General features: G+C 45.7%; 1 protein-coding gene across 1 annotated transcript; it reads left to right on the forward strand.

Moving 5' to 3' along the window:
* The first annotated feature begins 1524 nt into the window (after positions 1 to 1524).
* Positions 1525 to 3231, forward strand: LOC133919009 (probable BOI-related E3 ubiquitin-protein ligase 2). The gene is made up of 3 exons (XM_062363187.1): positions 1525 to 1677; positions 1817 to 2171; positions 2270 to 3231. The coding sequence occupies exons 1-3, from the start codon at positions 1616 to 1618 to the stop codon at positions 2783 to 2785; spliced, it is 933 nt and encodes a 310-aa protein (XP_062219171.1). The 5' UTR covers positions 1525 to 1615; the 3' UTR covers positions 2786 to 3231.
* The last annotated feature ends 8574 nt before the right edge of the window (positions 3232 to 11805 follow it).

The following is an 11805-nucleotide window of genomic DNA, read 5'->3' on the forward strand; positions in this document are numbered from 1 at the left end:
ATAAACCACTTTCAGTTTCATATTTTCTCTTAAAAATGAAGTTGATAATGATAACATCAGAAACAAATACAACATCGATAATACGAGAAAACCAGAAATGATATTGTCGAGACGGAAATATGCCACTATCAATAATTCAAATCCGAAAGAACCGAACCTCGAGCTTCATTACAATAACTAAATTATTTTAGGATTGCAAGGATTTTTATATGACAATGGAAGAGAATGAATTTAGAGATTTTAGATAACAGCAAACCACAAAAGATGAATTATAATATCCAATTCTTGCTATTTTATGGATAAGTTTGTCTTTTTTGCTTCGCGAGCTTGTGGCATCAACAACGGCGTCATGTCATGTCACATGTACGGCTTCATGTCATATGGGGATGACCGTACAGGGCAATGTCATGTCGCATCAGGGAGGAGAGGGCGGAGGAGGAAGGGCATCGAGGTGGTGGATCTGGGAGGTGAGATATGGCTGCCGATGGACGCACGGAGGGAGGCACTCTAGCAGCAACAACTGTCTGCCCGTTTAGGGTTGGACTAGCCGACTACGAGGGGTAGATCATCAGCCTACCTTAGGCGACTGGGCAAACAGACAATGGGAGGTTAGGCTAGGAGGGCGGAAGCTTGAGAGGCATGTTGCTTGTTCGGTCATGGGTCATGCTCAAGTTGAGATGGATCACCAGAAGGAGAAATGGTAATTCCTGTTTGAAAACGGAAGAACTCGAAATTGATCAAAAATAGTCTAAATCGTTTTCGCTATCATTTTTACATAATTTTTTCATTTCTGTTATCATTTTTCCGATATATCATTTTCGGCTGCTATGATAAAAAAATTCAAAAACATCTTTAAAATAGTGAGAATTACCGTTTTTCTTTTGATCCTATGTACGCGTCTAGAGGTGGCCAAATGGGTAGCCTGGCCCGGCACGGCACAAGCTCATTAAGGCACGACCCATTTATGCCCGTTAGCTAAACGGGCCGTGTCATGTCGACCCATGTGTCGCGACTTCAGCCTAGGCATGGCCCACTTAAGATCGGGTCATGCCATGTCGGCCCATGGCACGGTAGATCCGATGATCTTTTTTTGGCCCATCAGCCCGCGGAAAATTGTAAAAAATCACAAAAACTTGCTTTCGCTCAGAATTGAACCCACAATTTTTTACTGGGGGTTAAACACACTACCATTATACTACATATCTTATATGATATTAGATCTTAACAAATTTTATATAAAATATTAAAAAATAGAAACAGTTAAACGGCCGTGTCATACCGACCCTTCGTATCACGGCTCCAGTCCAAATACAACCCAAACCATCACATAGTACTGACCCAGCCTGTTAACCACTATACCTAGATCAAATCAAAATAGTCATACCTCATACCGATCTATTTGACCCGACCACTTGACGACCTTTATACGCGTCTCCTCCTTCCGCTTGCCGCTTAATCCAACGCCCTCTCTGCCATATATAACCTCGTTCTCCTCCCTGGTCGCCCCAACCCAACCCCCCCCCCCCCCGGTGTGCTTGCACTTGTACTAGCGCTACAGCACCGCCCAACGACACCTCCTCCTCGTGCCGTCCTCTAGTGTACAGGCAGGCAGCTGATGGCCGTGCAGGCGCAGTACTACGCCGCCCACGCCTTCCTCCACGACTCCCGCGCCATCAGGTCCGTCTCTTCCTCCGTGCTGTCCTCCGTGTTGCCGCCCTGCGCTCCCCTCCTTCCCCTCGTCCGCCTATTTATGCATCCTTCCGTGAAAACCAACGCAGCGTCTCGATTCATCATCTATGTGTGTTGTCTCTAACAGGCCAGCGCTGGACAACGCGACGAGCGCGTCCGTGTTCCTCGGCGAGACCCGCGGCGGCGGCGGCCACCTACTGGCTTCCGCGGCGCAAGCGATGGGCGGCAACACGATCTTCAGCGATCCGCACAGCGACCTCACATGCAACAGCAAGAACGCCGACGCGTGTCTGATCATGGAGGGGCACGGCGCTCTGCTGCCGCCCGTGCCGGTGCCGCAGGTGTACGCGCAGAGCAGGGTGCTCTGCTCCGCCGCCGCTTCCACCAGTGGACGCCCGGTCACCGCGTCGCCGGTGTCGCAGGGCCTCCTGTCGCATCTCTACCGCGACGGCGTCGAGATTGACGCGCTCATCCGCATCGAGGTGCGTTGCAAGAACAGCGTACGAGTACGACCGCACTGTTTTGTTCCTTCGCGAATGGTGCTTGATTCCGTTCGATTTGAATTGGATCCTGCACGCAGAATGAGCGGCTCCGAGCGGGGCTGGAGGAGGCGCGTCGCTGGCACGTTAGAACGGTGGTGTCCGCAGTGGAGCGCGCGGCCGCGAGGCGGTTACGCGACGCGGAGGCGGCGCTGGAGCACGTCCTCATGCGCAACGTGGAGCTCGAGGAGAAGCTCCGGCAGATGAGTTCCGAGGGTCAGGCGTGGCGGGGCATCGCCGAGAACCACGAGGCCGTCGCGGCGGGCCTCCGTGCAACGCTCGACCAGATCCTTCAGTCGCCACGCGCCGGCGCAGGGACGAGCGCCGAGGGAGAGGGCGACGCTGATGACGCGCGGTCGTGCTGCTTCGAACGGGAGGAGAGCACCGACGACGTGGCCAGGACGAGGGCGTGCAAGGCGTGCGGCGGGGCGGACGCGTGCGTGCTGTTGCTGCCGTGCCGGCACCTGTGCCTGTGCAGCGCGTGCGAGGCGGCCGTGGACGCGTGCCCCGTGTGCGCGGCCACCAAGAACGCCTCGCTCCACGTCCTCCTCTCCTGACCTGATCGACGCTGCAGGCCAACGTATAGGTTCGACCCAAGACTGGATTATTGCTTTGTCGATCGTCACGTGACCCAAGATTGAATTATCGACTAATCGAGAGGACGTCAAACACTGCTGCTGTTACGGGAAAAGACACACCAAAAGCGAGCTTGTGTACGTGCCACTAGGCGCATAAAAGTATGAAACGTGCCACGTAATGCTCTATTTATCTGTGCTGGAAATTATGCTGTACAATATTTCTATGCCATCGCTTTTACAAATACCATGGATCTCGCAGATGGAAAAAGAAGCTATCACAGAGACAACTGCAAGTTTGCAACAGAGTGCAGTTTATCTTCAGTTCTAGATCTTCAGTAAAGCTAGCGAGGGCTATTTTTCTTTTTGCGAAAGCTTGGGGTAGTATGTGTGATGTGAAGTTCAGAAAAGCAGTTAACGTAGGTACAGTGGAGTAGTTTCAGAGTTACGTTCTGGAAGGGAGTAAAAGGCTAGAAGAATGGCGCCATGGTCTCTTACGATGCCAAGCCCTTGTCACTCATTTCGACGTGCCATCTGCCATGAGCTACTGGTACAAACACCTCGCGCTAGTGTCCGACATGCTGGTCTCGTTGTGTCTCAGTATCACATCGTGCGGTAGTAAGGCCCCAGCACGATCCTTAGTACGCCATGCCCCGTTGTGTCGCGACGGTTGCCTGACAATACTTATATATTTATTTATTACTAGCTCGCATTTGTATCTCCTATGCTTATATATTCATTTCTAACTATTTTTTACCAAACAAACAGGACTTTAGTATCTCACGCTTTGTATAGAGGATAAATACGAAAAAATAATCACATGTCATGCCGGCACGTATATCGTGCCAAGGTCCTAGGCACGACATGACCCTCGTGTTCATACCATGCCGATCTAGCCTAAAATATTCCGTGTCGTGTTGTGCCGTGCTTTGGGTCGTGCCAAAACATCATGTCATGGGCAACCCAGGAATGACACAGCCCAAGTTTCAGCTCTACATGCATGCATGTTGATATTCTGCACAACTTTTGAAGTTTCTTCCCATAAAGTTAGGCGTCGGAGGTAATAACAAAGCCTTGTTAGTTCGCATGCTGTCTAAGTGACGTTAAGTGTCTCACACGCATGTCTGCCTGTTAAGGGCCTACCCGATACATCAGCCTAAGACTACCACGACTATAGCAGCCCACGTTTCATCGCTTACACATGAGCTCATGATGAAGCCTATACTGTGGAGGACCATGTAGGCCGGATAGCCATCCAGTTGCTACGAAGAGATCGAGTGGGTGCTGAGGGTAGAAGCATAAAGGCATGTAGAGAGAAGGAGGCCAGTGAAATGAACTCATTCCTGAACTCGTTCTATTTTTCTGCTCCCTTCCCCTTCTTTTGATGTATCTCTAACCTTCTAGAACCTTCTAGAATATCAAGAACCACATATTACTCGGTACGTAACATCCTTGTACCAGAGCCTGCTATCCTGGACCAATCCATGTACCACCACCATTCCTACCACACTTGAATTCGGCACCGAATCATGAAGCCTGAAGAGCAGGATGGAGTGAATCTGGTGGTGTTGGATCAAATGAAGGCGATGATGACAAAGATGGAGGAGAACCATTGGATGCTCACGGATGTTCATGCATCAGTGGAGGATCTGAAGGTGGCGCAGATCGGGTTTGAAGCATGGAAGCCAAAGGTGGAGGCACAGGTCGCATATCTATGCGCCGCCGTCAGCAACCTGAGGAGTCAAGTCATTCGCCTTCAGCGTTGTTTGCGCCAATCAGAGGAAGAAGATAAGAAGGATGGTGTGATACTTCCTACTCTAGCAATTCCATCGCTGGTGGAGGCATTGGGGAACGGCCAATTTGGGCTCTATGTCAATTGTGAACACCAGAGGCCAGCGTGTATAGTGATTACCATCCCCGTGCCGCCTCCGGTCACTGCTGCACAAACATCCTTCGATTCCCCTGTGTTTACCCAAGCACGTTACCATTTCAGAAGTGTTTTGGGTCAAGGATCACTCGTGGAGTCGTGGGATCAAATTTGGGGCACTAATCGATTTACCCCAATTCGACGAAAGTCAGCCTAGGATGTGGAGAAGGAAATGTGGGTCGTACTATGAATTGTATGGGGGTACCAATGCATCTCTAGGTTAGACTAGCTTCAATGCACTTTGTTGGATCATCGAATTTGTGGTTGTAGTCTTTGGAGAGGCAGCTAGTGCCGATGGGATGGGATGAATTTTGTGGATTGATATCGGATAGATTTGGGCGGGATCAATATGAGCTTGTGGTAAGGCAATTGCTTGGGTTGAGATAACTAGGGATAGTGTTAGCATATATGGAGAAATTTGAGGTGTTAATGAAAGAAATCGTGGCTTACAACTCCAGCGCCGTGATGGACCATGTATTTTTTACCACACAGTTCATCGACGGATTGCGTGAGGACATTTGTTCTGTTGTTTTGATTCAGCACCCAAAGGACCTTGATACCACTCGTTCTCTCGCTGTATTGCAGGAGGAAGTATTGGAGGGGCAACGTCGCTCGGATTGGAGGCATGTAGAGGTGGTGATCACCAACAGGACCGGGCAGCGCTAAATAGCGTTGCCTTTGCCTACGCCTCCAGGACAAACAACGCAGAATACGCCATTGGAGGACAGATGTGGCATGGATGGAGCCAGGGCTGCTGCAGACGATGATCGTCTGTCAGACTTGTGGGATCACCAACAGGCCAAGGGATTATATTATATCTGCGGCGAGAAATAGTAACAGACTCACAAGTGTCCTATCATGGTCTCTCTTCATGTGGTGGGGGAGATGCTGGCGATGCTGACTGCAGACTAGTCCCGTGGCGCAGCAGCACTGGAACCAGAGGGCAATGTGCAAGATGAGGAGGAGTTGTTGGCCATTTCCAAGCAGGCTATGTGCGGAACTGAAGCCATCCAGACAATAAGGTTGCAGGGAAAGATTCATCATCGAGAAAATTGTTCATGGTGGATTCTCGGAGTTCTGGCAGTTTGCTCAGTAAGGAATTAGCTGAGTAATTGAAGGGAGTGACTCAAATGGGTTTATTGTTGAGAGTTAAGGTGGCTGATGAAGGAGTTCTCATCTGTGAACTGTCAGTGAGGATATCAGGGACATGAATTCTTCACTACCATGAGGATTCTTCCATTGAGTTGTTATGTCGTAATACTAAGGATGGATTAGCTCGAGCGGAATAGCCCGATGGAGGTGAATTAGGCCGATAAGTGGATTCAATTTCAACACTTGGGAAGGTTGATCAAGCTGCAAGGGCTCCATCCTCCTTCGCTGATTTGTAACCTAATTTTAGTGACTCAACTTAGGGGCATGATGAAGCTCAAGTCGCTGGTGCACATTATTCAGTTGTGTGCCATTGCAGAGGCTGGTAAGGAGGATATGCCACCTAGTATTCAAGCATTGGTGGACAAATATCAAGAGCTATTCGTTGAACCAAAGGGGTTGCCTTCGGCGCGTGCCTTTGATCATAAGATTCCTTTGCTTCCTGGCACGCGCCCAGTCGACTTGAGGCCATACCGTTACAATCCGATGCAGAAGGACGAAATTGAGAAGCAGGTGGTTGAGATGCTAGCAGCGGGTGTGATACGGCCGAGCTCCAACCTGTTTTCCTTTGTCGTGATGTTGGTCAAGAAGAAAGACAGGAGTTGGAGGTTCTGTGTCGATTACCATCACCTCAACGCGTTGACCGCCAAGAGCAAATACCCCCTGCCTGCCATCTATGAGCTATTGGACAAGTCGGGGAGATGGGGATCAGAGACGAGGTGATGGGGAGATGGGGTTGCGTGGCCATGAGGTTAGCGCCGGGCTTGGGAGATGAGGAGATGGGGTCGACGGGGAAGACAAGCCCGAGGGGTGGTGATGGTGACCATCACACCACTTTAATCGCTACTACCCATCAGAATCGATATTCTAGAGAGTGAAATGAGAGAGGGAGCGGAGTGAGGACGAGCCAAGATATTTATAATACAAATCAATAGTGATAAGCTGGTTTGGAATACTACATGGCAGAGATATCAACGGTGAGCAAGTCTAAGAAATCCGTAGCTAGAACCTGCAGTTATAGTGGGTTTTTAATGATCTAATGTTAGATCAATTGGTTCAGCTTATGAACCGACAGAGATACTTTATTATTACCGATTATTACTAAACCAACAATGAAAAAAAAGACAGAAATTATCTTTTCTATAGTAGTGGGCGCAGCTTCGTGTAAAGCATGGCCTCTGCGTTTGCTTTCCTTCTTGGCATGTATTGTATAGTATCCGGTCTCTGTACATATACTTTACGTACTTTTTTCGATATGATTTAATAGTACGTCCATTAGAATCTCTCGATAGAATGAATAAAAAAACAAGTCAGATGAGAGCATCTTGCAGATATGTTTGAACATGGGGGTATGGTAACATATAAATACAAAAACATTAGGATCAGAGAAGTTAAGCTAGAGTCCGTCTATGAGAACATGACCAAAGACTAGGTAGTGGATGGTGCCGGTGTCGTGAAGGCAGGGCTCGGCGTGGCCGGGCGGTCATATGTTCAGTCATGTCAATACACGCGGCAGATCGACTACCTTGTCTTGTCGCCATCAGATTCTAGGGAGGAATTATCCTATGCTTAATCAGCAGGAACATGTCCATCTCAAGTCAGTGGAGGACCATCAGTGAAGTAATTGCTGTTGCCGCTGCTTTCCCATCGACCACACCCAGATTAGACAGATTTCAGGAACAAAAGGGAGCATCGGCTCATCTTGATCGTTGGCACAATTGGCATAGCAGGTAACTTGCATTAGGGAGGCCATTGATGCATGATGGGAACAGGATCGAGTTGTTTGGTTCAAGTATACGTCAAGTCGTCGTACGCTCGAATGCAACTTTCCAAACGCAAATGAGAGAATCAGGCACGCATGTATGGCTATAGTTCTTGAGCCAGAGGTAGGCTAGGCAGATGAATAAGGAACTAGGTCGAGGAGCAGCTCTCCATCCCGATGGTGATGGGGACAATAGGACTCTATTGGACTGAACTGAATTAAGGCGGAAATGTAGGGGATCTGAGATCTGGGAAATGGAGAGATGCATGTCCGAGGGGCTCGTTTTGATGTATTGCTTTATTTATTTAGGGATGTTTGTTTATAGATTGTGGATTTCAAGAAGCTGAATTGTAAAATCTGTATTGTGGATGGTTACAATCTGGTGAAAGGTAGATTGCTGGTTGTTACAATTTGAGTGTTAGATTGTAACAATCTAGCTTTTATAACTAGTTGTTTGTTTCAGCTTTTAAATTATAATCACAATCCAACTTTTATAATCTAATTTTTTGTTTCAGCTTTTAGATTATAGTCACAATCTAGCTTTTACAATTCAAAACAAACAGACCTTTAGGCGTCCTGCTACTTATGCCATTGCGATACTATTCGACGATTCAGTCTATTTGAGAATGATGTGTTGTGGTCCGATCCATGCTGATGGGTACCATTGTCACATGAGGTATCAGTTTGATCTAACTTAATATTTCTAAATGAAGCTGTAGCTGACCACTGATCGAGATTGCCACCCAATTGTAAATATAAGAATTGCAGAAGGCAAGCTGCAGATATCATCTCCATATCAGAAACAAATGTAGCAGGGAGCATCTCTCAGGTATCAATTCTGAACAGCAGAAAGTTCAACATATTGTGCAACTTATCATAAATTAAGCGTCCGGTCAATACTATGAGATCATTTACCAGGGAGAGGACTCTCTTTGCTTTCATACTACTACTACTACTGAATATATAATATTAGTTGGTCAGTGGAAGTACTTGTCATACTACTACTACTTAACAAATGGCTATTGGAAGCACTTGTAGGACTAAATAAGTATTAGTAGATCAACGCTTGGTGCCTAGCTTCACAAGGCATTGACTGCAAAGCTTTTTTAAGTACTAACTTAACTTTCGCGCCCGTTTAGCTTACTGTTTCCTTTGAGCCTGCTGACATGCATGCCGACTTTAACTTTGAAACTGTACGTGTTGCTTTTGTAATCTGCGGCTTGCCATCCTCTGTCAACTAAAATTCTTGTGGGGACGCTCTCCCCCGGTGACCATAAAAAAACAATTTGAAACGCTGGGGAACAGAAAATACAGCAGCACTAGTTAGTTCAGCGATGCTAAAAAGCACTACTGCACAGTGCATGACGCAGGATCCGAGAACATTTCAAAGTCCAATTCTTGCCTTGACCGCTAATGCTTAGGATGACATATCCCAACGCTGATCATCGGCCTTTTTCATGCGTCTGTTGACGAGACCAAGCTAGTATTTACTAGAAAGTTTCATTCTTTCTTTTTTTTTCTTCTTCTTCTTTCTACAGTAGAGATAGTCGCACTCACGGCCATTTATTAAAAGCGCCCGAAGTGAAATGAAAAGGACGGATCGGAGACAACCGCGGGGCAAGAATTCGTCACACTGGTGAGAGAACAGCTCCTGCATGAGAAATTGAGACTGGAGCGGCAGTCGGTGCATGCTGAGCATTAGTTCAGGGTTGATTATTGCCTTCTCGACTTGGAATTCGGGTCTCTTCCATCTTGGAAAGTTGGCCGGTGTAGCAGTCACGGAAGCCTTGTGAATTTGGGTAGCGACAAGCAGATCAGTACTAGTCAAACAGTGCCGTGCTCTATTTTATATGCTGCCCCTTCATGTCTGCATCAAGATGCAAGATGCAGAGAAGCATTCAAACACTGGTGCTGATACTAGTAGTACCGTTGGGAGTACATGAAAAAACCAAGGGACTTTTGGGCAGGAAGTACAATGTACGCATTGTAAAAGATTGGAATTCTCTTCCTTGTACTCCAAATATCTATCAGTCGTTGTACCTTAAGACTTAACAGGGAGGTCGATGCAGTTAGATGCCGATTATTGAGTTGTTGGATGGTCTTATCAGATCGCCGCACACGTTAGTTGATGGTTATTTCAGGGAGCAGACAACGAAAAGCACATATAGAGCAAACCATGCCTTGCCTGGTGTTGATCATCTTGGATCCACGAAACCACTTGTGGTCCTAAATGAAATATTATTATGGAAGTACCTAGGCTAACAGTGCACTAGGTAAGAAACAGATAAAGTAAATATAAAATGAGTAACAGGTTATAACATAACTTGTTACTGATAATAAAAGTCACGAGTTATAGTTATGACCTATCACTTATGACTATCATAAGTGATAAGTCATCTTAGATTAGTTATAGTGATGGATCGTAGTTATGATCCATTATCTATTATGACTCATAAGTAATACATTATCTTAGCCAGTCATCAGTGACATGTTATAATTTGGTCCATTACCAATAACTTAATCAATACATAGAGCTATCATTTCATATATTGTGTATATATACCTCTAGGTACTTATACATATACTTAGATTTATATAGATACATATATACAACATTTTCTCTATACAAAAGTGTTTGTACATACTCTCATATATATATATATATGTATGTATATATGTATGTATATATGTATATATGTATGTATGTATGTATGTATAGTAGGCCAATTTTTTTTATTTTTCTCTTATTTTTTCTCACATCAGCAACACTAGAATAGAAATTATTGTACAAGTTTGCTCAAGTTTGATATAAGGGGTGGTGACTATGGACACAAACGCGTGTTCAGAAAACGGTGCAGAAACTTCTGAAGGCGAGAACTCAATCTTTCAAGCCATTTGTAGCCTCAATAAATTCTTCAAACCCGATGAAGTGGGGAAGAAACGGATGTAATTTTTTCTATAGATGTTCGTAGAGTAAAAAAAAAGTTAAAATCAGAGTCCGTATGAAAAATTATGCCATTTTTACTAAAAACACTCCGAGTCACATATTTTATTTGTTTAAATGAAAATTAGTCATTGATGACGGATTATTGTTACAACCCGTCACCAATAAAGTTATTAGTGACGGGTCATAACAGTGACTCATCACTAATGACCTTCGGCAAAAAAAAGTTAAAATGATAACATCTCCGGCTTCCTTCATAACTCACGTGAGGGTGAGGTGATAAGGACGCTATGCACGTGAGACTAGGTCGCAGGTTCGATTCTGTTGGAACATAAAGTATTAAAATAGTGTAAAAAAATCGTATGTAACACGTGGCGAGTGGTGATGACCCTATGTTGGGATGGATTAGGTTAAAAAAATATTTTCTGTTTTTTTAAAAAAAACAGAAAAAACGTTCGTCAGTCATAAACGACGGGTCACAACTATGATCCATCACTTATGACTTGTAATAAATGATGGGTTATATTTATGACTCATCACTTATGACTTTAATAAGTAACAGGTCAAGTTTTGACATAGCACTAATAATTTTATTAGTAACAGGTATTTACTTATCACTTATAACTAATTATCAGTGACGCGTTTAAGATAACAGATATAATATCTATTACCCATTACGATTATAAGCTATCACTTTTAAGTGTTTTTTACGTAGTGGCGAGAAAGCTTAGCACAAATGCTACTCCCATTATCCAAGTGCTCACCGATCGATCACCATGTGAGATGTTTCGTCCCCGATAGCATGCCTTTTTTATACACATGGAAATCACAAAACGCACTGACTTCATGCCTACCATCTGATCAATTGCTCATTTTTGTTTTTAGCAGCTTGTACAATTACATCGTACTATAATGCTTAAAGTAAAGGTCTAAGAATTGAGGCGGCCGGACTGAAAAGGAAAAGATCCAGAACTCGATGAGTCTCCCACAACTGTGTCTTGATCGAATCGGCAGCTCAAGGGCACGGAAAACCGCAAGATCTACGAACCGAGGATCCCACCGACGCCGTCGTCCATCTGGAGGTACGCGCCGGTAGCTGATCGATGAGATAGCTTTGCGTGATCCGGCCGGGAAAGAAGAGGCGCGCATGCCGAAACGGTGACGCGTACGTCGCGCTGCATGGCTGTGCTAGCCTCCGACGTGATGCCTGGCCGTATCCT

Source organism: Phragmites australis, chromosome 5 (assembly GCF_958298935.1).
Source record: "Phragmites australis chromosome 5, lpPhrAust1.1, whole genome shotgun sequence".
Taxonomy (NCBI): Eukaryota; Viridiplantae; Streptophyta; class Magnoliopsida; order Poales; family Poaceae; genus Phragmites; species Phragmites australis.

Coding starts and splice junctions, on each gene's coding strand:
- LOC133919009 (XM_062363187.1), top strand. CDS start 1,616: ATGGCCGTGCAGGCGCAGTACTACGCCGCCCACGCCTTCCTCCACGAC. Junction 1,678..1,816: donor CACGACTCCCGCGCCATCAG/GTCCGTCTCTTC, acceptor TGTCTCTAACAG/GCCAGCGCTGGACAACGCGA. Junction 2,172..2,269: donor ACGCGCTCATCCGCATCGAG/GTGCGTTGCAAG, acceptor TCCTGCACGCAG/AATGAGCGGCTCCGAGCGGG.